The sequence below is a fragment of the Leptodactylus fuscus genome, chromosome 5 (assembly GCF_031893055.1).
Source record: "Leptodactylus fuscus isolate aLepFus1 chromosome 5, aLepFus1.hap2, whole genome shotgun sequence".
NCBI lineage: Eukaryota > Metazoa > Chordata > Amphibia > Anura > Leptodactylidae > Leptodactylus > Leptodactylus fuscus.
Genome location: NC_134269.1, coordinates 190,120,929 through 190,146,983, shown reverse-complemented (window position 1 = coordinate 190,146,983; position 26,055 = coordinate 190,120,929). Strand labels below are relative to the sequence as shown.

Sequence of the window (26,055 nt, the reverse complement as noted above, 5' to 3'; positions counted from 1 at the left end):
TAACTACTACAATACTGCTCCTATGTACAAGAATATAACTACTATACTACTGCTCTTATTTACAAATACTGCCTCCTATGTACAAGAATATAACTACTATAATACTGCCTCCTATGTACAAGAATATAACTACTATAATACTACTCCTATGTACAAGAATATGACTACTATAATACTGCTCTGATGTACAAGAATATAACTACTATAATACTGCCTCCTATGTACAAGAATATAACTACTATAATACTGCTCCTATGTACAAGAATATAACTACTATAATACTACTCCTATGTACAAGAATATAACTACTATAATACTACTCTTATGTTAAAGAATATAATTATTATAATACTGCTCTTATGTACAAGAATATAACTACTATAATACTGCCTCCTATGTACAAGAATATAACTACTATAATACTACTCCTATGTACAAGAATATAACTATTATAATACTACTCCTATGTACAAGAATATAACTACTATAATACTGCTCCTATGTACAAGAATATAACTACTATAATACTGCTCCGATGTACAAGAATATAACTACTATAATACTGCTCTTATGTACAAGAATATAACTACTACAATACTGCTCCTATGTACAAGAATATAACTACTATACTACTGCTCTTATTTACAAATACTGCCTCCTATGTACAAGAATATAACTACTATAATACTACTCCTATGTACAAGAATATGACTACTATAATATTGCTCCTATGTACAAGAATATAACTACTATAATACTGCCTCCTATGTACAAGAATATAACTACTATAATACTACTCCTATGAACAAGAATATGACTACTATAATACTGCTCTGATGTACAAGAATATAACTACTATAATACTACTCCTATGTACAAGAATATATCTACTATGATACTACCCTATGTACAAGAATATGACTACTATAATACTGCTCCTATGTACAAGCATATAACTATTATAATATTGCTCTTATGTACAAGAATATAACTAGTGCAAAACTGCCGCCTATGTGCAGGAATATAACTACTATAATACTCTCTCTATGTACAAGAATATAACTACTATAATACTGCTCCGATGTACAAGAATATAACTACTATAATACTGCTCTTATGTACAAGAATATAACTACTACAATACTGCTCCTATGTACAAGAATATAACTACTATACTACTGCTCTTATTTACAAATACTGCCTCCTATGTACAAGAATATAACTACTATAATACTACTCCTATGAACAAGAATATGACTACTATAATACTGCTCTGATGTACAAGAATATAACTACTATAATACTACTCCTATGTACAAGAATATATCTACTATGATACTACCCTATGTACAAGAATATAACTACTATAATATTGCTCTTATGTACAAGAATATAACTAGTGCAAAACTGCCTCCTATGTGCAGGAATATGACTACTATAATACTCTCTCTATGTACAAGAATATAACTACTATAATACTGCTCCTATGTACAAGAATATAACTACTATAATACTGCTCCTATGTACAAGAATATAACTACTATAATACTGCTTCTATGTACAAGAATATAACTACTATAATACTGCACGTATGTACAAGAGTATTACTAGGATAATACTGTCTCCTATAAACAAGAATATAACTACTGTTATACTGCCCCCTATGTAAAAGAATTTAACTAATATAATACTATATATACAATAATATAGCTACAACATTACATTTACATTCCTATGGTCATTCTCAGGTGTTGGTGTGTACATTATAGCGCTATAATGACACTGTTTGCATTCAGCTGTCTCCATAGTTAAATCTATCGTGTGTAAATATGTTCTTAAGGTTTAATTTAAACTTTGCAGATCTCCAAGAATCTGAGCAATGCTGTTGTGCCAGGTTCTTATATGAGATGTTCTGTGCACCTGCTTATTGCTGGAGGTGCCGATGCCTTTGCTGTCTTTTATACGGTATTATTACTCTATATCAGGTTACTTCATACTCTGTATTACTGCACAATAAATGTACTTGTAGTAAAGGACAGATTCCTGATCTCCATAATCTTCTAGGAGGAGGGAGAATTTTAGGATTAAATGATAATAAAAGAGAACCAATTGTGGCTGGAATGCAGAATTCTTTACAAGATTAAATGGATAGATGGCACAAGAGAGTGAGAGAAGTTTCTGCAGGTCCAGTCGGTTATGTACATAGGAAAAAATCTTCTGGCATAAAGTATAAATGTCTGCTGTTTATCCCTGACTATTCAAATAGACGGCCATACAAATCAGCATCGATAAGAACCAGCGCCGTGAGTCAAATGCACGCCCAAAGGCAACTTTGTTCCATTTTTGTGTGTTCTTTTATATTTAGTTTCATGTGCTTCTTAAAGGTGTATTCCCATCTCATACATTTAAAGGGACTCTTCTCCCCCACCCATTTTGTCAATCCAGCCCCACCGATAGATAGGTTAGGTTCATCTGAATCAATCACTCTTTTCTCCTTGTTTTTGTCAGTATGCCAATGAGCTCTTTGGACAATGAGGGCGCCACCATTACTCAAGAGGTCTTTGCAGAAATAGTGATAGCTCTGCAATGGGAGCAGCAATTCACAAGGGGAAAACAATGTTTGATTCAGGTGACCCTAACCTATCTATCGGCAGGGTTGGGTGTTATTAATAGTGTTGAAGAGTTCCTTTAAGACAAATCCACAGGATATTCCATAAATGTCCAATAGGTGCAGTCTCACTTATACATGGGAGACTAACTCTATGTTTACTGGCTCCACAATGGGAGTTGGGTCACCCCAGTTGTTAAAATAAGTGAGGTGAGACCATAAATATGGTTGAACATATCAAAACAACAACATTTAATACTTAATATTTCTTTCCAGGGACAATTCACCGGGCCGTGAGTATCCCAGATCAAGTGCTTCACACCTCGACTCTGCACAGAGAGACCTTGAGATCTCCTATCAAATATGATAGCATAAAGGTAAGGGAACATCTGTTAACTGGTGACTCATGGCAGAATGGCTGTATGTGCCGACAAATCAAAGATTTCCTCTCATCCACCAGATGAACAGGTTTCTTTACATGAAGTTGCAAGCCTGAGGCTGCACTACTGAGAGATTCTAAGACAATTGTCCTCTTCTTATTCTGTTGTTATGGAGACTTTGAATGTATCTAAATCACCAAATACTTTAGTGTTTCCACATATATGATGTAGATGATGGTTGGATCCATACAACATATCCATATGAAATAGAAATGTTTGACTGGTGGGGGTGTGAGCTTTGGGACCATCATGGATCTTGAAATTTGAGGTTCTAAGGCCCTCCAAATCATAGTCTATTGATTATAAATTATTTCTGGTGGTTCCTCTCCCTACTTGTCAATTCATCAATTCATATGGCTGCATTAAAACCATATTCTGCCATAGAAATCAGTGAAAGATGCTCATCATTCAGTATATGGACCCAATAGGAAGACCTTGTGATTTATGTCTGTATATTAAGAATATTTCCATAAGGGTTAATAGAAATATACCATACTCTTCATCCATATCATCCTTTCCTCATCATTCTCCTTACCATCTTCTTGGTGAGCTTTGCTTTTAAACCTGAGCTGAAGCCATATTTTTCAGTTGTTGAAATCTGACCCATCCCTCAAACATTGTCTTCACTCATCTGTCCCTTGTTCAATGGCCCTTGAAAAATGAAAACATTCCTTAGGGCTGGTCTCCTACCCCCAGAGTAAGACATACCTGTAGATATTGAATGTTTACATACCAAAAGAAGTAGGCCAAGACGTCTTACCCTGCATGTTTATGATGATAGAGAAGATGAGCAGTCAAACAAAAATTTAATTGCCATTGTATTGTCTTGATTTTTATATCCTACTCGTCTTTAAATTATATGTTTTCCTTTCATTGACAGAACTATTCACCATCTGTATATGAGAATGGTTGGGGTGGTGGTCATGCACAGTATGGCCAGAGAGGAAATGAAAATGGATGGTCCAAGAGTTATTCATCTTACAGTCAATGGGGCATCGAGCAGGATGGTGGCCAGAGAAGACCACTAGTGAGAAGGGATATCTCCCCAGAAAGACAAGAGGCAGCCATGGGTGGCTATGAGCAGTGGAGAAACACATCGGCCAGCCTGCGATATGCGGTGTCCAGGCCAGTCAATGCGTCCACTGTGCGATACTCACGCTCTGAGTATAATCAGGGAACTAGGCCTCGACAAAGCACTGTCAAGAAGTCCACACATTCCGACCAAGATTCAGTGTTCATAAATAGTGTCCCCACCAGTCCCGCCAGACCCTACTACCAACAGAGGAACAGCCATAGTATGGATAACCTCTTAGAGAAGAAGCACTACCAGACCCAATCTGCTGGAGCTGTTGGCCAAGGAAGGTCCCAAATGTCCAACCGATTTGACACGCATCAGACCACCGCAAAGTATTCGACTTACCGAAAGGAATACATCCAGTCTCCTTCAGCAGCCAGTGGCTTTGATTTAGGTGGAAAGAGAGCTACTATGACAGCCGGTATGATGGCGGCAGCAAATAGTGGAAATATTATTGAGCGGGATTCTGGAAATGCTGTGGGGTAAGTCAGTAGCTTCATTACAAATAGTGTGTATGTTTTTCCCCAATTTCTCATCTTGGTTGCCATGGCAACACATTAGCACCCCATCATCAAATGGTGTTTGCCTCAATTGAAGCACTAGGTGCTATATTAGGGTATATGGAGATCATAGAGGAAAGCCCCCCCACCCCGGGCCACCTGTCTGGACTGGAGAGTCGCTAAACAAGAGTAGGTCCCAATGTAGTAGATCAACCCACCCAGTTTCGGACTGAGGTTCATTGGGCTCTCCAGATAAAATAATGGGGCCCACTTTCCAACAACCCCTAGAAAATAGATCAGAGTATCCTTCAAATTTGCTGGACAACTATTGTGTTAGTACCTTGGCACACCAGAGGATCTTTTGATACTTTATTGGGTTAGTCCACAACTGGTCCCACCTAGTAGATATTATAAATGTTGGCATGTACTAGTATGTTACCAAGGTTTATCCTCCTTCTTTGCAATTAGAATGGTGACAATCCAACCAATCTGTCATGTCTGACACTCAGATCTTCAACTCTTGACCTAGGATTTCCAGGATCTCTTACAATTAAATGGCAGCTAGTACACTGCCCAATGTGGGATCTGGGGGACAAGCACCCAATGCCCAAGTTATCAGTAATGTTTGTTGATGCGCTCTTTGCACCAGCAGTGGTCGCCCCCCTATAAAGTCAGCTCTGGATGCAGGACAGTAATTGAGTTTCCCAAAAGTCAGAGTCGCCCTATTACTTACATTGTCATTATGTTTGTTCCAGCTCTGCCGCGGTGACATCAGAGGCCCAGATGACATCAGAGGTACAGATGACTCTAGAGAGAGCTGTCAGTTTACTACAGAATGACAACACGACGGCATACTGGCTGACAGCTGCGGCTAGCTACATACAGCACGAATGTTTCCAGAAATCAGAGTCCAGGAAAAAGGTAGGGTAACTGCGGGGAGGTGGTCTCCTAAAAAACATCCGTCATCCTCTGCGGTCAAATTGTTATAAATTACAGTGAATTATTCCTTAATTGAATCTGTTTTTGGGAAAGCTGGGTGGATTTGGTAATTTGATATAGTTAGATATGAGATAACACAAAGAAGATGGATGAATAAATTAATAGATATGACATGGAAAGATATGATATGGATGGATGGATAGACAGACAGACAGACAGACAGACAGACAGACAGACAGACAGACAGACAGACAGACAGACAGACAGATAGATAGATAGATAGATAGATAGATAGATAGATAGATAGATAGATAGATAGATATGTAACTTTAATCATTCCCTAAACAGACAGAAGCAAAAAGTAACCTTGTGACCATGATAAAGTTTCTCATGCGATTGTGATTTTCGGCATCCTGGGAGTCCTGGTGTTCTGCCAGTATCCGCTCCTCACATCCAGCACATGGTGACTAATCCTTGTTATAAATGTTACTTTTTAGAAAAAACTTAAAATAGTTTCCGCTGAATTAGATAATTCTTGATAAAACTCATTGCATTCATATCAAGCCTGGAACATTCTATGACTACCAGGGACACACTCGGTTTATAGGGGGCTGCAAGAAATAGATATGAGATGGATAATTATTACATAGATCAGTGATGGCGAACCTTTTAGAGACCGAATGCCCAAACTACAACCCAAAACCCACTCATTTACCACAAAGTGCCAACATGGAAATTTAATCTTAATACTTTGTGGATCCACAATTGCGGACGCGCAAAATACGATTGTGTGAATGGGGCTTTATAGAGCTTTCAATAATACAAATAACTTTGTACTGAATTTGTTATAATTTTGAACAATTAATGTTCACAATTTACATCGCACAGATCTGTTTTACAGGGACCGTGCAATGTTATTATGACCTGTAATAACATCATGTCTGCTATAAAACAGATATTGTGTGATATAATTGGTGAAGGGGCCCCCACAAAGTCCAATCTGCTTCAGTGTTCCCCACACAGTACATTCTGCTCCACAGTGGCCCCCACATAGTATAATGTGCTCCACATTGGTCCCTACACAGTATAATTTGCTGCAATGTGGCCCCAACACAGTACAATTTGCTCTACAGATGGGTGCTCACAGAGAGGCCTCTGAGTGCCACCTCTGGCACCCGTGCCATAGGTTCACCATCACGGACATAGATTGATGGATTAATAGATAGATGACATACATAGATAGATGGATGGACTTCTCATAGATTTTTATATAGATACATACTACTCAGAAGATTTCCTTTAGTGTGACTCTCACCTTCACTATCTGTACTCCATGAGTTCAATAAGAGACCTGTGATGGAGATTGATCTGATGACTGGAATTTCACACCAGGACTGTAGGTCTAGGAGAGGACACACGGATATTTGGTCAGGGAGTCGCCTGTAATCCCTTCTGGAATTCAGAATCTGATCCCAGAACTTATTTCAGAAAGAACAGCTCAGCTAAGGAAGGGAAGGGGGAAGGGGGGTATTACACAGGCAGCTGAGAGCAGTGCAATACCTCATATTACCAGCGGGAATGCTGCAGGGAAATTGAAAACTTACTGTCAGGTTCGTGCATAGATGATAGCTGATCACTGGGTGTCACAACACTGAGACAACTTAATGGAAAAACCCTTCAAATTTGCACAAAGCATGCACTATGTAAATTTGGCGCAGAGCATGGTTTCTATGATTTTAGAACATCTTCTTTACAATGCCCATTCCCTGTCTTACAGGTATACGTTCTTGGTGCCATTCCCAAGCTGATTCAGCTCCTGAACAACGCCAATGTGGACACTCAGCGAGCCGCCTGTGCCGCACTGCGAAACCTGGTGTACGAGGACAATGACAATAAGCTAGAGGTGTGCGAGCAGCGGGCCATGCCCATTCTTCTGAACCTACTCAAGGAGAGCCGGGATCTGGAGATAAAGAAGCAGATTACAGGTGAGGACTCTGGAGGTTCCAGGGCAAAAACATGTCTAGGGGGCAAAAACATATGTAAGACATCAAACTCCCTTTTCTGTTACAGTGAGAAGGAGATAATAAAATAGCTCTGACAATGATTGAAATAATAGTGCTAGATAGTGCCGAGACTAAGTAATACCGACATATTGTGTTCAAATAATACTACCATACAGTGGTCAATAATAGTAAACAATGTCCATATCTGTGAATGTAGGGGGGAGAACGTACCGAAAGGGATTCTTTGGCCCTATGATCAGAATGGTTCCCTCCAATCCAGATAGTTTGAAGCAGATTTCAGATAGGAACCTGTGCAGGCACCAGGAGAAAAACTTTTCAATCAAAAAATATCTGTAGAGTATCAACCCCCTACCCTGTTCCAGATAGAATAGATCTTGAAATTAGTCAAATAATAGACCCTAATGATGACAACCATAGGGTGCATTCACACTGAGTATACGCTCGCTGATTCTGAATGTGTAACTCGTTCCGAATCAGCGGCGTTAAAACAGATCCCATTGCTTTCTATGGGAGCCGGCATACGTGCGCTCCCCATAGAAATGAATGGGCTGCTTTTTTCCCTATTGCTTTCAATGTGATACGAGCGTATTACATAACTAAGTAATACCGCCATATATATAGTTTGTTTTAGTGGTACTTATATATGATGCACAGTAATAAGATCCAATGTCCATATCGGCAGTCATGACATGGCAACCCAGATAGGTTTATATGAGGCTTGGTGTGAATGAGGGAATAGAATAGCAAATCTGCTTTTCTTATCCAGACGTCTCATAAAGTTGATAACTGCCAAATCATGTACTAGAAGGGTGTGGTAGAGTACAGATGGTAGGAAGGGTAAAGAATAATACCCATCTAGCCAAAAAGTAGACTCCAGTAGGGGGAACTAGAATTTATGTCTTTATTTATATTGTTTTCCACATATATATGGTGAGCATCCCCTAGTGGTGACTGTAGGCAGACAGCATTTTATCATTTTTATCAAATACCATCCTTGTTTTACTGCTCTCCCATGCGACATATCTCCATTGTCTCATAGTATATGGACTTATACATAGCTACTCCCTTTTGATACATTTTATACCCTGCCTTTATGGGCGCGTCCACACTGCTAGGAGAGAAGTTCTCACCGATCTCCCCCGTCAAAATTAAGGCTTAAAATTCCAAAGTCTTGAGATTGTGATGACTCATGTACAGCAGTCGTAGAAGCTATTAGTTACACCCGACATCCCGGAGATAAAAAACACATTGTTCTTTTCCATTCACAAAAGATGACAATGTCAGGAGCTGGGAACAGAAGCGACAGAAGGAAAACTTAGAAACACTGAGTAAATTGAAGAAAAACTGTCAGGATTATATTCATCATGGACTTTTATAGCAGCCAGAGAAATTTTGCTGATACAGAGTTCCAAATTCACTGGCAATGACATGGATTTACATGATAAAATTCTGTTTCTGTTTACCTGCAGCCACCAATAGAGGGAGCTCAATGCATACAGATTTATTCAGCCACTACTAGAGGGAGCTCACTACATATTGATTACACAGTCACCACTAGAGGGAGCTAACAGCATACAGATTATACAGCCACCACTACAGGGAGTTTACTACATACAGATTATACAGCCACTACTAGAGGGAACTCACTAAATACAAATTATACAGCTACCACTAGAGGGAGCTCACTGCATACAGATTATATAAACTCCACTAAAGGGAGTTTTTTATTTACAGTCACCACTAGAGGGAGTTTACTGCATAAGAACAACCAATAGAAGTGGCTTTCTTCCTTGCCTATCAGAGGAGGATCAGAGCCTCTGCAGTAGGGGGCAGTATGGTTGAGAACATTCCCTCTGCAATAATTAGAAAACTTAAATTGGCTGTGTACACTTGTTTACATGCCATGGTCATACATGGTGCCCATTGTGTAATGTTTCTTCTTTGATACTTTAGGGTTAATGTGGAACTTGTCCTCTAATGACCAGCTGAAGGTCATGCTGATCCGTGATGCTCTGCCAACCTTGACTAACAATATCATCATCCCCGGCTCTGGATGGAGAGATGGAGAGTATTCTAAAAACGAGCTAATGTCTGACCCCGATATATTCTACAACGCCACTGGCTGCCTCAGGTGAGGACATGATATACCATGCTGTATGGACTGTATATAGGGTATGTAGGGGTGATCGCCATAGTAGAAAGGATCAATGTCTTTAAACCTTCAGGGTCTGAAGAGTTAGACAACTCTCTGATGGCAGAAGGTCATGTCATAACCTCCAGCCGTTACTATTTCACTAAGGTCTAATGCATACAACCAAATGTGTAAACCCATGGTCCATTCCATTCCGATGAACATAGAGCAGAACAGATCATCTGCAAGACCCTACAGAGGTGGGGACATCATGGAATGCACATCGGATGTTACACCAAGTGTCACCCAATTGTATCCTGCTGCATACTTGGCTGTGTGCATGGGGCCTAAGCAAGGTGTTCTAGTATAGGTGTCCCTATTAGATAGACAGATAGATCGATAGATAGATAGATAGATAGATAGATAGATAGATAGAAGATAGATAGATAGATAGATAGAAGATAGATAGATAGATAGATAGATAGATAGATAGATAGATAGAAGATAGATAGATAGATAGATAGATAGGAGATAGATAGATAGATAGATAGATAGATAGATAGAAGATAGATAGATAGATAGATAGATAGGAGACAGATAGATAGATAGATAGATAGATAGATAGATAGATAGATAGATAGATGTTTGAGTTTACTTAGGAGTTAACATTCAATGGTTAATTTAATTGATTTTTGCTTTGCCAACTTCTTGCCTCCCCCTTGGCCCATTTTTCTGCTCACCCATGTTAGGGTGCGGCATGTCACATCAGAAACTTCTCCACAAACAATGAGAATGATTAATCAAGTAGCTGATGAGAGGTTTTTAGTATTTTCGCGGGGGGAGTAGACATTTGTGCTGCGCCACCAGGTCTCCTGGCATTTCCTGTAAATCAGGTTGGCAGATTTGGCATTGATCCATCGTCTGGTTACAATCGACCTTTCAGGCATAAACAATTAAATAAATCCACGGACAACGGGGCCTGAAAGATTGGAATTCTTAGTAAGGGGCACGGTGCACGTCACAACAAGCAGGCGACTCCAGTTCTTCCTGGTACCAGATGTCTACAGAGCGTGTATACTTCTGCAAATACTTTGTATTGTTCCCATGCTTTAATACTACCAAATGAAGCCACTTTGCCATCCATTTGTGTATACAGCTCCTATGCAGACCTATGTGACTACAGACAGTCCATGTGTAGTCTGTCATGCGTACCTCCACTTTATAGTACAATTTCACCTCAGGTAGCACCTTACCTTACTATAGGGGTAGCAGTTTTAGGGAGGGCGAGTTTATTATTTTCTTCTAACTAGAATCACCCTCCAGTGTAATGAAATGGCTCATTACTAGAGGATCAGACTACACAGAGTTTGATTTGTAGTCTGTCACCATGGAGATACATCTGTACTATCGAGATGTTTCGTTTTGCAAAGCAATAAAAAGTTATAGAATTTCGAATACCTACGCACCCTTTATAGAGCAATTTGGTTCAAAATGCATTTGTACGAGGCTCTGTGCCCATGTCAGGGGGACAAAGTTGCCGCACAATAGCCTGATGGCCAGAGGCCATTTCTGCTCTACAAAGATAAAGGCCCCCTTCTCAATAGAGTTCATTATTTTGACAGTCAATGATATTACATAATATCATAAAAAAGGCATCATGATATCCTCAGTCTCTGCCCAGTGCTCGAGGGCACTCTCAGCATTTATGATGTGGTCTGTTGTACCCGGGCACTGGTTTCATGATGCAGAAATTCTGCAGCCACAAAGAGCCATGCTACATCTATAAAAAATTGGTTTTATTATCTTGGTAAGCAATATTGGAATCACTTTTCTATGTGTCAACATACACCCCCTCTCCACCCCAGACTGCAGCTGCTCTCTTTTACAAGAGAATTATATGTCCTTCGAACAGCACAATAAAGTATTAATAATTCAAAAAGAGCAGAGTGAGCAGGTGTCACATCACCAGAGGAGGGGTCTCAAGCACTCCAGTGAGGAGGACTGTGCTGTATTCGATTGTGAAACATTAATAAAGATTATTAAAATGTAGTAAAGTTGATCGACTACAGGGGGTCAGCTTCAGAGCTCTCAGCTTAGGGGATACAAAGAGCATCCCTAGCTCTGGAGGACCCAGCAAGTCCATACATTACACAATCATTCCATTACAATTCAATCATATGGTGTAATACCACATACCTCCTGCGAGGGCACTGCAGAGGAATTGAACACTGCCAGATTAGCCCACAGATAGCTTGAGATCCCAGCAGAATGACACTTGAATGACAAAATGAAAGAGTGGATTACACCTTTAGCAAACCTTTATTTCTGATTCCACTGCTTGTACCTATAAATTCAATGATGTCCACCACAATCATAAGGGAGGCTCCACCCATAACCCATATAAAATTTATGAGTTTGCTGGGTGAGGGCAGTGAAAGTCAAACTCGTAATTACCTGATTTGATGTAAGATATTTAATATCACTTTGATCCACCAGAGGAATGTCAGTAGAAATGTGCGAGTTCACAGGGTGTCTAGTTATACCTCCCAGACAGGTAAGAAAGTTAATGAGCAAGTAACACCTGCCTCAGAGCGGACATATAATGACTGGGGCATTCCATAGTCTGCACAATCCCCTAGTTACATAAGAGGGTTCTCCCCTCTGGCTGATCAACAGTGACTAGTCAGATAGGAATACGTGGAATACGTGGAAAAGCTTATATAATATGGAGATACTGCAGGAGGCTGTACAAGAATATAACTACCATAATACTGCTCCCTATGTACAAGAATGTAACTACTATAATACTGCCCCCTATGTACAAGAATGTAACTACTATAATACTGCCCCCTATGTACAAGAATATAACTACCATAATACTGCCCCCTATGTGCAAGAATGTAACTACTATAATACTGCCCCTATGTACAAGAATATAACTACTATAACACTGTCCTCTATGTACAAGAATGTAACTACTATAATACTGCCCCCTATGTACAAGAATATAACTACTATAATACTGCTCCTATGTACAAGAATATAACTGGGCAAAATGGTGGCTCAGTGGTTAGCAACAGCAGCCTTGTAGCGCTGGAGTCCTGGGTTTGAATCCCACCAGGAACAACATCTGCAAGGAGTTTGCATGTTCTCCCCATGTTTGCGTGGATTTCCACCTATTCTACAAAGACATACTGATGGGAGAAAAAAAATGTACATTGTCATCCCTATATGGGATTCACAATTTACATTAAAAAAAAACTTCTCCTCTGTACAAGAATATAACTACTATAATACTGCTCCTATGTACAAGAATATAACTACTATAATACTGCTCCTATGTACAAGAACATAACTACTATAATACTGCTGCAATATACAATATAACTACTATAATACTGCTCCTATGTACAAGAATATAACTACTATAATACTGCCTACTACGTACAAGAATATAACTACTATAATACTGCCCCCATGTACAAGAATATAACTACTATAATACTACTCCTATGTACAAGAATATAACTACTATAATACTGCTCCTATATACAAGAATATAACTACTATAATACTGCCTACTACGTACAAGAATATAACTACTATAATACTGCCCCCATGTACAAGAATATAACTACTATAATACTGCTCCTATATACAAGAATATAACTACTATAATACTGCCTACTACGTACAAGAATATAACTAATATAGTACTCTCCCCTATTTATAAGAATATAACTAATTTTGTGGTCCCTCCTTACTAGGAACATGAGCTCTGCTGGGCCTGAGGGCAGGAAGGCTTTGCGGGAATGTGACGGACTGATTGATTCTCTGGTACATTACATTAGTCGGAGTGTTGCTGACTACAAGCCTGATGACAGGGTAAGTGCTAGTCCTACAGGGTAGATGGACAGTTCTCCACATAACTAGGCATATGTTTCAGGGTAATGGGACTACCGTTTGACCACTGCTTTGGTAGCTGTAATGGTGACCATATTGGTTGTTGACCAGCTTTCCCAGAAGTATATACAACCACCGTCCCGTTACATGCCGCTACATGGTTACTTTCATCATTTTGTTCCAGGCTACAGAGAACTGTGTGTGTATTTTACATAACCTGTCCTACCAGTTGGAGTCGGAGGTTTCCAGCAGATACAGTCACAACTTCCACTCACAGAACCAGAACCTGACACGCAGCGATACAAACATTGGCTGTTTTGGCTCGCGTAGCAGGAAGCTCAAGGAGGTAGGTGTCCATGTTTGGTTTAAAACTCTTTCCGTTTTGTGTATACAGCTCCTATGCATGCCATTGATTCACCATGATGACAATCTAGTCTGTAAATTAGGAATATTGTGGAAGGAGTGATATAGTGCATGACTGTAGGATCCGACTACACGAGGACTTGTTTGTAGTCTGTAACCAAGGAGACACAAAGTTTGTCAGTAGTTATTTAAGGTGCTTTGGGGCAATAAATAAGATTTCTCTCATTCTGCCCCCAACAACAGGACTGGAGAGACGTCCCCCTTGCTGAGGAAACCAGTAACCCCCGAGGGGTGGAGTGTTTGTGGAGCTCCAAACTGGTTCGGCTCTACCTGTCACTCATTGCAAAGAGCACTCGGAATTACACCCAGGAGGCGTCACTGGGGTCTCTGCAGAACCTTACAGCTGGAAATGGGCCCGTAAGTATCCAAGCACTGCTGAGCCATGTATCTAAGCCTACTATGTGTGATACTGTCTGCTGAACTCTGTATCTAAGCACTTCGTGAGTTTATTACTAAAACCAGACCTGTGAACTGTGATCTTTTACTGCCTGGTGATAAATCCCGTATCCTTGTCCTTAGTGACAGTGACTGTAAATATTCTCTTTGTTTCGCTGTCACTGGGAGGAGCAAGAAAAACACAAAGTGCAGAAGATGAAAGGGAACGGAAATCAGAGAAAACATTCAACAGATTATTCATATATGTATCTGATATAACATAGTTTCTCTTGTATATAGTGATATGGACCATGCTGGTATTACCTGGGTATCTCCTGTATATAGTTACATATGTATAGTAAGTATAAGATTATGGGGATATCCATCCTTAGGGAGAGACCACCTTCTCAGGTGTGTGGAGACTTATACAGCCATAGTCGCTCCACTGCAAGGGAACATGGGAGGAATATGCAAATCTGTCTCCCAAGATGTAAATAAGGAGACAGTGCATCTGTTATGCTGCCCTCTATGGGAAGCACCCTGAACATCATGCCCGACTTTCCCAGAAGCCTTTACTGCATGATGTGGGATTTTTACCAAGTCAATATCTTAGCTACGGAGTCGGACGGTCGTTTCGGTCTGGTTGGACCTCGTCAGCACAGCGTAGACAGAGGCACTGTCTCCCTATTTACATCTTTGGAGACAGATTTGCATATTCCTTCCTAGTTAGTATAAGTTATACATCTTATATATAGTGATATAGACCATACTGGTATTACCTGGGTATCTCCTGTATATACCGTAGTTATATATGTACAGATGGTATAAATTATATATCTTCCTGCATATAGTGATATGGACCATGCTGTATAACCTGGGCATCTTCTATATATAATTATATATGCATAGTTGGTATAAGTTAGACATCTTCTTGTATATATTGATATGGACCATGCTGGTATAACCTGGGTGTCTGCTGTATATAGTTATATAGATACAGATGGTATACGTTATATATCTTCTTATATATAGTGATATGGACCATGCTGGTATAACCTGGGTGTCTGCTGTATATAGTTATATAGATACAGATGGTATACGTTATATATCTTCTTATATATAGTGATATGGACCATGCTGGCATAACCTGGGTGTCTGCTGTATATAGTTACATAGGTATAGTTGGTATAAGTTAGACATCTTCTTGTATATAGTGATAAGGGCCATGCTGGTATAACCTGGGTATCTCTAGCATATATTGTTGTGTTTTCACGGGGGGGGGGGGGGGGGGGGGGGGGGGTCATTGTGATGGATGTTCTGCCCTTTGTCCTCTGTCTACACTGTGTGGTATTTAACTCCTGTCACTTTCAGCTTGACCTCTGACATTGATATTAGGATGTTGCTTTAGGCTAAATACCAGGCGGGGGTGGTTCTGTCTGGTACAGGGAGGTCCTGTGTTTGTGTTTTGTCAGCAGATGTATTCCAGCTGTTACATAAGCATTCTTCTTATGTGAGACAAGTGTGAGAAAACAAAAACAAGAAAAACCAATATTATATAACAAACCTTCCAAAAGTTTTTTTTTCTCATTCACATTCTGTGGCTCCCTCCAAAAACTCCAAGTACATCACAATCCTCGCTAAAACCTGCAGAGATAAGACATTAATTTTAAAATTTTAAGCCCCTCCCCATTTTCTTTGTTTCCTCCCATGAATAACTTAACTCCTCCCACTCTATACAGTCATCACTCTGCCAAACATCAGAAGTAGTCTAAAATTGTAAAAGGACTTTCTTGCATTTAGTCACACATCTTTGTTCAGGAGGCAAAAGACCATGATTCCAGAAAGACTTTAGTCCAGAAGGTCATTAATTTTTAGGGAGAGCTCTAGATATCTTGGCCTGAAAATGGTACCCTGGATGATGGCTGGACAACGACCTCATGGGTACAAGCCTTTCTATCTGATGGTTGCCCTGGGAAAGAGCAGAAATTTGCCATAAACTTAGATGGCTTTACATCACCTCCACCAACTCCAACCTTTTGCATACTTCAGTAGAAGCTGCTCCTCTGTCTCCAGCACAGATGGAATTTTTCCCCAAACAGTTGAGGTTGGTGAAGATGGTGAAAAGTCCTCTTAACTGATGTGCACATAACCCAATAATGCCTACCTGAAATGACGTGTACAACTAGACTTTTATGTCTTTGGTTTGGTTGGTGGAGGTTTTCAATGGAGGTTTTTTATGTTCTTGACAGATTCCATACTCTGTGGCTCAGACCATTGTCCAGAAGGAAAGCGGCCTGCAACATATACGGAACATGTTGTTCTCAAATGACCCTGGGGTGAAGAGAACAGCCGTCTCGCTCCTGAGAAATCTCTCTCGTAATTCTTCCCTGCAAAATGAGATTGGTTAGTACCATTGCGGACATGTCTAGAACTTCTTATCTTTGAACCAGTAAAAGATGAGACAGAGAAAAACCCAACCTTGTCTGGATGAACACCATGTTGTTCCACCTATGAACTGAGGTTGTCTTTGGCTAATATTAGGGTTTTGGCTGTTTATTCAAATTTGTTCTCCATTTTCTAGCCAAAGAACTAATGGGGGATCTGGTGAGAGCCCTGCCAGACCGTGTCCCGGACTCCAACATCGGCATCGAGACTTCTGCATCAATATGTTACATACTGAACAACCTGATTTGCAATAGCTCCAACAACGCCAAGATGCTGCTTCAATATGGAGGCATCAGCAAGCTTGTTGATATCAGCAATAGTGACATGTGAGTCAAGGTGTATAATGTTCATCCCATTCCATTCCCATTTTGAGGTCAAAAGAATATTGGTGGAAGTCTTCTCTGGTTTGATTTCCTTCCATCTTGTTTGGCAATGTTGCAGAGTTTCCTCCATCCCTTACAAAAACCATGAGCCGTTGGCCTCATCCGAGCCCCAAGGGCTGTCTCAATGGTAGGTGTATGTAAGTGAGGCTGTGGTTTATTGCAACGTGGAATAACACATTATAAAACCCATCAGGAGCTAAGATCTGAGTCTACCACAGCCAAGGACCAAACTAATGAGACTGCCATTGGTAATAGGACATAACCTTGGTTCACTCCCAAACCTGCATTTGCTATGGGCCTCCGGTCAAGGAACAGATAAAAATAAACTTCCCCTTTGTGTTCCCATTTAGTGGCATGGTCACGAAGACTGGAAAAGCTGCTTCCCTTGTGCTCTACAACCTTTGGTATCACCAGGATCTTCACAATGCTTATAAGAAGGTAAGACAAATTTGGGTTAGTATCATCTCCAGCATCTATCCCACCCATCAATATTGGTATCCCAAAGTTAGAACCAAAATGGGGACACCTTTTGTATCAGAAGTATGTCAATGGTGGAAGCCTTGACTCATATCTGCATCCATATGCAATAAAAATATATCAAATGCTATATAAAATCCAAAAATTTCACCAAGATGGAGTCTTTTTAATTGTAGTTAGCAATCATGCAAACTAGCATTACAATTCTGTAGTTGTCTGTTGCTACATGGTGAAAGTAGAATTTTAGTTTTTTTCGCAGTTGGTACAACTTTGGAGCCCTCATTAATACGAGGATTAGGATTGTTATAACCATTTTTCTATTTTTGACCCAACAGGCACAATTTAAAAAGACAGATTTTGTCAATCCCAGAACATCAAAGGCCCACCACTCCCTGTGAGAAGACTCGCCCTCCTTGGTGGATTATGTCGCTTATACAGGAGACTTCTTTTTGCACCCCTATTAACGGACTAAAAAGAGACACCTGACCGCGTTACCCACAATCCCGCTTACTGCCTTAATGATGCCTTTAACGAACCTCTTGGGCTGTTGTATTGGAAAGTTGGCTCGATGGACTCATTGGACTGGGAAGCTCAGGACTTTATTGGGATTTCCCATTTTAATGCTCTTGTTTTTGAAATTAACAACAACCCGAGGAATTTTTTTTTTAGATACAAATTATCCAAAAAATTTTTTTTTTGTCATTGATCTCGTCACTTTCTGTGGCCAGAGACCAAACCATTGACCTAGCCAAGCTGACTGGGCCCTTGTATTTTTTACTTCATTCCCATCACGCATCACATACGTCCCCTTTACTGGCCATAACCATGATGGACCCACCTCAGCAAAGATCAACAATATGACATACAAGTCAACTCCTTACCATTATGGTTAATAAGAAACGGGAAAATACTCGATCCAAATACGCCACAATTACATGGCGGCCTTGGTTTTTACAAGACCAAGCAAAAAGAACCAATAAGAGCACCAATATTATATCTCAAAATAACATGTTCTTCTGGAAAGTTCTCCATCCACCCCATTGAGGTTTTTTTTATGATCTTACGGACTTATTGTTGTTAATGGGATGATGAAAGTTCATTGATCCATGGACTGAACTCTGAAAGTGTCTTTCCAAAAATTTTCCGAGCTGAGCACCAGATGTAAAGTATTAGTAAGTGTAAGAACGACCTGTCAGAAGGAGTACCCAGAATAAATAGAACATGGAAACAAGTCTTGGCCCTTCAAGGATCCTGACATCTCTCAATTTTTTGGAGGCAGAAACCAGAATATTGTGAAGAAAGTATCAAGAAGTTTCTGGAGGAGGTTAATGTAGGACTTATCTCTAGCATGCCCACATGAACTATTGTAACCCAATTACAGATCCTGTTGAGTTGTGTTATACTTATGTTTAGTATGCTTTTGTTTTTTGAAAACACACTTTATGTTTGGGGCAGTGCATGTGTCCCATGGTGTAGGACCCTGGAGCTGCAATGGGAACCATGGGGAGGGGAAGAGTCTTCAACTTGGTTGGGTCAAACCAACATAAAACGGTCCACAGCCAACAGAAGAAGACATGGAGTAGTAGAATGAGGGTCAAAATGCCATGTTGTTCTACATGGGAGAGGGAGGAGATGTAAATGACCACCAAGTGATGGTGTGACCTGTGAAATGGGGTTAGTTTTAATGAATTTTATAGAACGGTGTTGTCACTGGTCCTACCAAACAAGCCCACTGCCAAACAGCAGTTATACAATTTGGTGGTTTCCAATATTTAGAACTGGCATACAGTTGGCAAGAGGATGACCTAGCAGGCAATAAAACAAGCCCTTTTCTCAAACTGGTCCATATTACATCAAGAGGACCCATGGTTTGCTCTCCACCCCCATTCCTATCGTAGGAAAGTAGAATGACGTGGCACATGTAGCCCAACGTAGATCCACATTTAACATAGAGTCTCTCCTCTTCATGGTTCCAATAGCAGCTGTCCCCTTGGTACATATGTCCTTGGATGGTGGTAGTGTAAGGATGGGCATCTTTGGATTACCGATCACACGCTTGGGTTGTAGAGCAGCGCTCAACCACATCTGCTGTTGCTACCATGAGTTAGCCATACACATTAGATTAATCTTGGTCACCTCTCCCTCATGGCAGATGTTTGAAAGAGAAGTATTGGGTTTTCAGACTTTAATTTGCCTAATCTTTTTGATCTTGAGAAGATAAGTCACCACTAGAGGTGTTTGGTAAAAGCTTACAGTTTACTCCCCAAAGCAGAGCATGCATATTCATGGGTAGCCCAGGTGGAATAGCTCACGGCCAAATGAGGTGACCAATATCTATCTAATGTCTATGGCTGACCATGGTCTTGGGCCTCACCACCATTCGTAGGAAGGTCCCAGCTTGTGCCAGATAAACTTCTTACATTGTAGATCTCAGACGTTTTCTGCTTTTTTTGTGATTTTGGGCAGTTTTTCTGTTACTCCGCTCAGCATCTTTGTATCATTGCTTCATTGGCATCACCCGCTCCGTTCAGACCATTTACCGATATAAAAAGTTGTAAAACCTCAAGATGTGGTTTCATGTGTTAAAAAAGTGACTCATGCGTAGGGGCTTTTTTAAGTAAACACTCCCAAAAAAAAACTCATGCTGAGTAGCGTTGCACATACATTGTTCACATATTTTGCTCTTCTTATGTTGTACAGACCATGAGTTAAACCATATCTTATACTCCATTCACATCCAAAGCTGCTTTTGAATTCTATTGGCTTCCCATTACCTTTTGCAGGAACTTGGTTACATATCTATCAGTCTATAAAGTACTAGTAGTAGTACTTCATTCCAACTAATGACAGTCTGAATGCAGCTCTGGCCGTAACTGGAGAATAAAACATGGATCCTGGCACGCCCTGTATTTGCTTAATACCAAGCTGTCTGCTATATAATAAGGTGAAGGCAAAAAGTGAACAATAGCGCAGCTGGAAAACCTGCCAGCGACAAGCACCAAGACGTTACAGGAATGCACCAGACAAAAGATGTTTTCACAAGTGACTCATTGTTAATTCTCTGCACAAGGTAGCGGCGTATTCACTCGCCACGATGCTTAACTATTCCGTATCTGGACACGCCAGGAGTCTTAAAGGCACCCTGTTATTGTTTATATACATTACATATAATCCCCGAATCAGAAAAACTCTCCCTTATAATACCAGCTATAAGAAGTAAAAGATGAGTATTATATTGAGCTACAGTGCCTGTTATACGCCAGTCACATCCAAAGCTGCAATTACCAACCAGCTATTTGCCCTATATGGTCTGCATGAAGCCCAACAGCAAAGTTCCATGTGACTATTCCGTTTTTTTTGTTTTTTTTACAGGAAACCTGCAAAGAATTGTACATGCAGCTCTGAATAGAAAAGACATAAAAAAAAACTTAAAGGGAATGTGACCAGAACAACACAGCCCCTCGTATAGATAGATTAGGGGCACCTGAATCAAACAGTGTTTTCCCCTTGTGAATCGGAGCCCACGTTGTTGAGATATAGCAGGGGGGGGGGGTTTCATCTCATATGCAAATTAGCTCTTTAGAGCAATGGAGGCGCCCTTCTTGGCTAAATAGCTCATTTGCATCTAACAAAAATGGTGATACAGTGTTGGCCAAAAGTATTGGCACCCCTGCAATTCTGTCAGATAATACTAATTTTCTTCCAGAAAATTATTGCAATCACAAATTCTTTGGTATTATTATGTTCACTTAATTTGTCTTCAATGGAAAACCACAAAAATAATTGTCAATAAGCCAAATTAGATATAATTCCACACCAAACATAAAAAAGGGGGTGAACAAAAGTATTGGCACTGTTTGAAAAAACATGTGATGCTTCTCTAATTTGTGTAAGTAACAACACCTGTTACTTACCTGAGGCACCTAACAGGTGGTGGCAATAACTAAATCACACTTGCAGCCAATTGAAATGGATTAAAGTTGACTCCACCTCTGTCCTGTGTCCTTGTGTGTACCACATTGAGCATGAAGAAAAGAATAGAAGACCAAAGAACTGTCTGAGGACTTGAGAAGCAAAATTGTGAGGAAGCATGAGCAATCTCAAGGCTACAAGTCCATCTCCAAAGACCTGAATGTTCCTGTGTCTACCGTGCGCAGTGTCATCAAGAAGTTTAAAGCCCATGGCACTGTGGCTAACCTCCCTAGATGTGGACGGAAAAGAAAAATTGACAAGAGATTGTGTAGATGGTGGATAAAGAACCTCGACTAACATCCAAACAAGTTCAAGCTGCTCTGCAGACCGAGGGTACAACAGTGTCAACCCGTACTATCCGTCGGCGTCGGAATGAAAAGGGACTGTATGGTAGGAGACCCAGGAAGACCCCACTTCTTACCCAGAGACATAAAAAAGCCAGGCTGGAGTTTGCCAAAACATACCTGAGAAAGCCAAAAACGTTTTGGAAGAATGTTCTCTGGTCAGATGAGACAAAAGTAAGAAAAGGCATCAACATAGAGTTTACAGGAAAAAAAAAAGAAAAAAAAAAAGGCCTTCAAAGAAAAGAACACGGTCCCTACATCCAAACATGGCGGAGGGTCCCTGATGTTTTGGGGTTGCTTTGCTGCCTCTGGCACTGGACTGCTTGACCGTGTGCATGGCATTATGAAGTCTGAAGACGACCAACACATTTTGCAGCATAATGTAGGGCCCAGTGTGAGAAAGCTGGGTCTCCCTCAGAGGTCATGGGTCTTTCAGCAGGACAATGGCACCAGGGGTGCTAATACTTTTGGCCAACACTGTATCTCTGCAAAGGAGGCACCCACTCACGTGGGGAAAACACTATGATTTAGGTGACCCTAACCTCTCTATATATGTGGCTAGGTTGATATGTCGGGTTCTGGTGACATTCCCTTTAAGTGTGGTATAAGCAAAACATCTTGTAAAGTTTCTAAACTTATGTTTAATTGTTGTATACAAGTAGGGTACCCCTCTAAGAGGATCAAAAAAACACCCTCCTGTGATTATTTATTTTTTTCAACCCACTTTCGCTCATTCCTAACCTGGGGCGACTTTTACTTTCTTCTTCTATTGCTGTGAAACCTCATGACTAAATGTCTATTTGTAGAACTTTTCATCTAGATTGGGGTGAAACCCTTCATTAGAGCAGAGTCTGTGCTGGTCATAAATCAGCAGTTATGACAGCTTCAAAGTTATTATTGGTGCCACTTGCTTTAAAAAAAAAAAAAAAAAAAAAAAAAAAAAAAAAACAACAAAACAAACATATCTGTTCCTGAGAAAACTTGGTCACAACTAAGAACATCATAGGGTTGGTTCACACTAGCGCTTGTATTCCGTCCGCATGGAGACAGAATGCAATCGCAATTGCAAGTGATGTGCTTGCAAAGCACATGGAGCCCATAGACTATAATGGGCTCCGTGTGCTTGCCGCTCACTGCCCGCACAATTCATTCGTGCAGGCAGTGCGCGGCAAGTACACGGAGCTCATATTATTTGTGTCCGTGAAAAAAAAAAAAAACTGCTTCCAAGCGGAGAGGCCACATATCGACATCAGCGGTCACCTTTAAAAACCCATTCAAATGAAAGCAAGCTGCCCCCTGTCCAGTTTACCCAGAATTTACAACAGAAACCTGGGGCGGACAGTGGCGGTAATGTGAACCCGGCCTAATGCAAAGTGAACGGCGTATAAACAAAATGCAAAAAATTATGATAGAATTTTGTGTTATTTCACATGGACCCCCAAAAACATAAACGCTAATGTACCCCAAAAAGGTGCCAAATAAAAGTACAACTAGTCCCGCAAAAAAAATAAGCCCTCACATAGCTATGTAGACAAAAAAAAAAAAAGTTATGAATTTTGGATGACTATCAAACTACCCTATTTATGACAGACAATCTGATACTAAATCTTCCATGCAGCTTTGGCTGTGGATACTTTACAGAATTTTACAAATTTTGTCCATGGCATAAAATTTATGGCACATATGCATTGACCCTAAAGGTTTTGGGTCTTTTATTTCCACAAACAGCGCCTCTTTTGTCTACAGGCTGCGTGTGGTATTGCGGCTTCATTGATTTAAATGGAGAAAGCTGCAGTACCAGACACAACCTATGGACACGGGTGGCGCTCTCCCTGGAAATAATTTTTTAAAAATTGATAATTTATGGGAACAGAAGAAGTCAGATTCAGAATCTAGGAAAGCTGGGTAGCTCCGCTGTATTAAGCATTGAATAGAGGACGACTTTAGGAATTCTTTAAAATTTGGGGGTAAATTCCCTTTTATACAAATAAAGGAACATTCCCTTCTGTGGCCTCGCATACAAGACACTGACGTTACGTGCAGAGCTGTGGAAACTTGTGAACCTGCAAGTGAAAATAAATAGTGATTAGGCCGGAGGACTGGAGGAACCTGTTCCTGACAATGGCGTCCTATACTCAGGCGGTCCGCTAATACCAGATTACCGCCACAGCCAATGTACACAGGATGCCCGCCGGAGCTATGATTACAGACAGGCCAGGCTAAAACCCATAATAATACAGTCAGAGGGTTGTAAACAGTTATCACCGTCCTGTCTGTGTCTACCTACTGTGCACCGATCCTGTTACATTATGCTCCAAACACAGCCAAAGCTGCATTCAAACTCCTGCTGGAGTCCTGTCTGCTGTCAGTATGGCTTTACGTGTCTCTGCTGCCACCTGCTGGTCCAGGTTTAGCACTGAGCATGTCCATCTGCGGTGCACTGTGTAGGGTAACCTGATACAGAGTAAATATACATCTTCCACAATGCTGTGCACCAGACTATGAAGCCGCCAGCTGTGCGTATGTCTGTATACAGCTTATTTATTCAAAGTGGGAGCAGCAGAACGGTTGACGCAGCTCTATACGGTAATGCGGTTGGGGTCTACTCAAGTCACACCCAGAGCTGTAGAATTGTGAAACAGTTTTGGATGTGAGTGGAGTATAAAGCGTTTCAATTCATGTTCACAGAGAGCAGTTTGCACATTAATTTCTCCATTACCCCATCACATCCAGAGCTGCAGATTCGGTACACCAGGGAGCAATGCATTGTAGGAGCGCGACAGTCACACTACTAAAATTAGCATTTAAAACATATGAAATGGTTGAGAATAGTCCTTTTTCCAACAGCAATTGTGAAACAGCTTTGGATGTGACTGGAGTATAAAGCTTTCCACTATGAAAAAACCTCAGGCAGAAAAAGAAAAAAAAAATTCAAGGAGAAATTCACAGAATGGAGGTGACTTTAGTTTTATACTCAAGTCACATCCAGAGCTGCAGATTCCTGTTACTAGAGAGCAATGCATTGTGGGAGAACGTATGACAGCTTAGCTGTTGGGTTATAGTCTATGAATTGGATGGAAAGGAGTATTTTTAAAAAAGCAAACAATAGCATTGTGAAGCAGATTTGGCTGTGAGAGGAGCATAACGCTTTTTACTCAAAAAAAAAAAAACCTCTTCACCTCAGGCAGAAAAAGTGAAAAAAAAGTAAGAGTGAGAAATTTGCACATTTCTGCAGACTGACAAGCGTAAAGGTCACGATGGCGGATCATTTTCAGGTTTTTTTCTTCATCAAGACTTGGCAACGTTCCAGGGCGGAGATGTGAAGATTTGGGAGGAGCAAATGCCTCCAGGGTAGAACCAGATATAGCAGTGCTGATCCAGTTACGAGCCGTTGTCTTTGATGTTCAGTTGTCACGATTAGAGGGAATCTCCATTGTGCTTTTTGTTTTTAAATAAAGTTAATTGAAATGAAGAGTAGGATGGTGGCAGGGTGGGTCCATCTGATAGGGTCAGTCATGGACCTACCCTTGAAGCTGGCACAGGGTCATACAGATGACTGGGTCAGTAGTGGACATGAGACTGGGTCCCTCCACTTGCAATGAAAAACGTAACTGGTTGACAGAACCTAGTAACAGATAGTAACAGGATGAGACTATGCAGGTAGTGAGACCTGTAACAGGCAGAAGATACCGTGCTGGACCTCATCATGAAATTTGACCACTGTTGGATCTTGTCTTGAAGTTGGCATGTAGACTAGCGATGGATCTCATACTGAAGTTGGAAGGTAAAGTAGTGTTGGTCCGTGTCTTGAAGACATCATGTAGACTTGTTTTGGACTTCAACTTGAAAGTGGCATCTAGACTAGTGATGGAATTTGTCTTGAAAATGGCATTTAGCCAAGTGGCAGACTTGGTCTTGAAGAAGGCAAATAGACAGTGGTGGACCTCATTTTCATGAGGTCTTGTAGACTAATGTTAGACAAGTGATGGACCTTATCTTGTAGTTGGTAGGTAGAC

The 26,055-nt window shown here is 40.6% G+C and overlaps 1 protein-coding gene across 1 annotated transcript in view; it reads left to right on the top strand.

Annotated features, from left to right (window-relative positions):
* Window positions 1-20,289, top strand: part of PKP2 (plakophilin 2) — a 35,608-nt gene extending 15,319 nt beyond the window's left edge. The window contains exons 2-13 of the mRNA XM_075274858.1: window positions 2,885-2,985; window positions 3,929-4,605; window positions 5,379-5,544; window positions 7,340-7,547; window positions 9,540-9,717; window positions 13,485-13,602; window positions 13,805-13,966; window positions 14,227-14,400; window positions 16,668-16,821; window positions 17,000-17,189; window positions 17,597-17,684; window positions 18,059-20,289. Coding sequence (XP_075130959.1) covers window positions 2,885-2,985; window positions 3,929-4,605; window positions 5,379-5,544; window positions 7,340-7,547; window positions 9,540-9,717; window positions 13,485-13,602; window positions 13,805-13,966; window positions 14,227-14,400; window positions 16,668-16,821; window positions 17,000-17,189; window positions 17,597-17,684; window positions 18,059-18,121 — 2,279 coding nt within the window. The 3' untranslated portion in view covers window positions 18,122-20,289. The remainder of the gene's footprint in view (window positions 1-2,884; window positions 2,986-3,928; window positions 4,606-5,378; window positions 5,545-7,339; window positions 7,548-9,539; window positions 9,718-13,484; window positions 13,603-13,804; window positions 13,967-14,226; window positions 14,401-16,667; window positions 16,822-16,999; window positions 17,190-17,596; window positions 17,685-18,058) is intronic.
* Window positions 20,290-26,055: the final 5,766 nt, after the last annotated feature.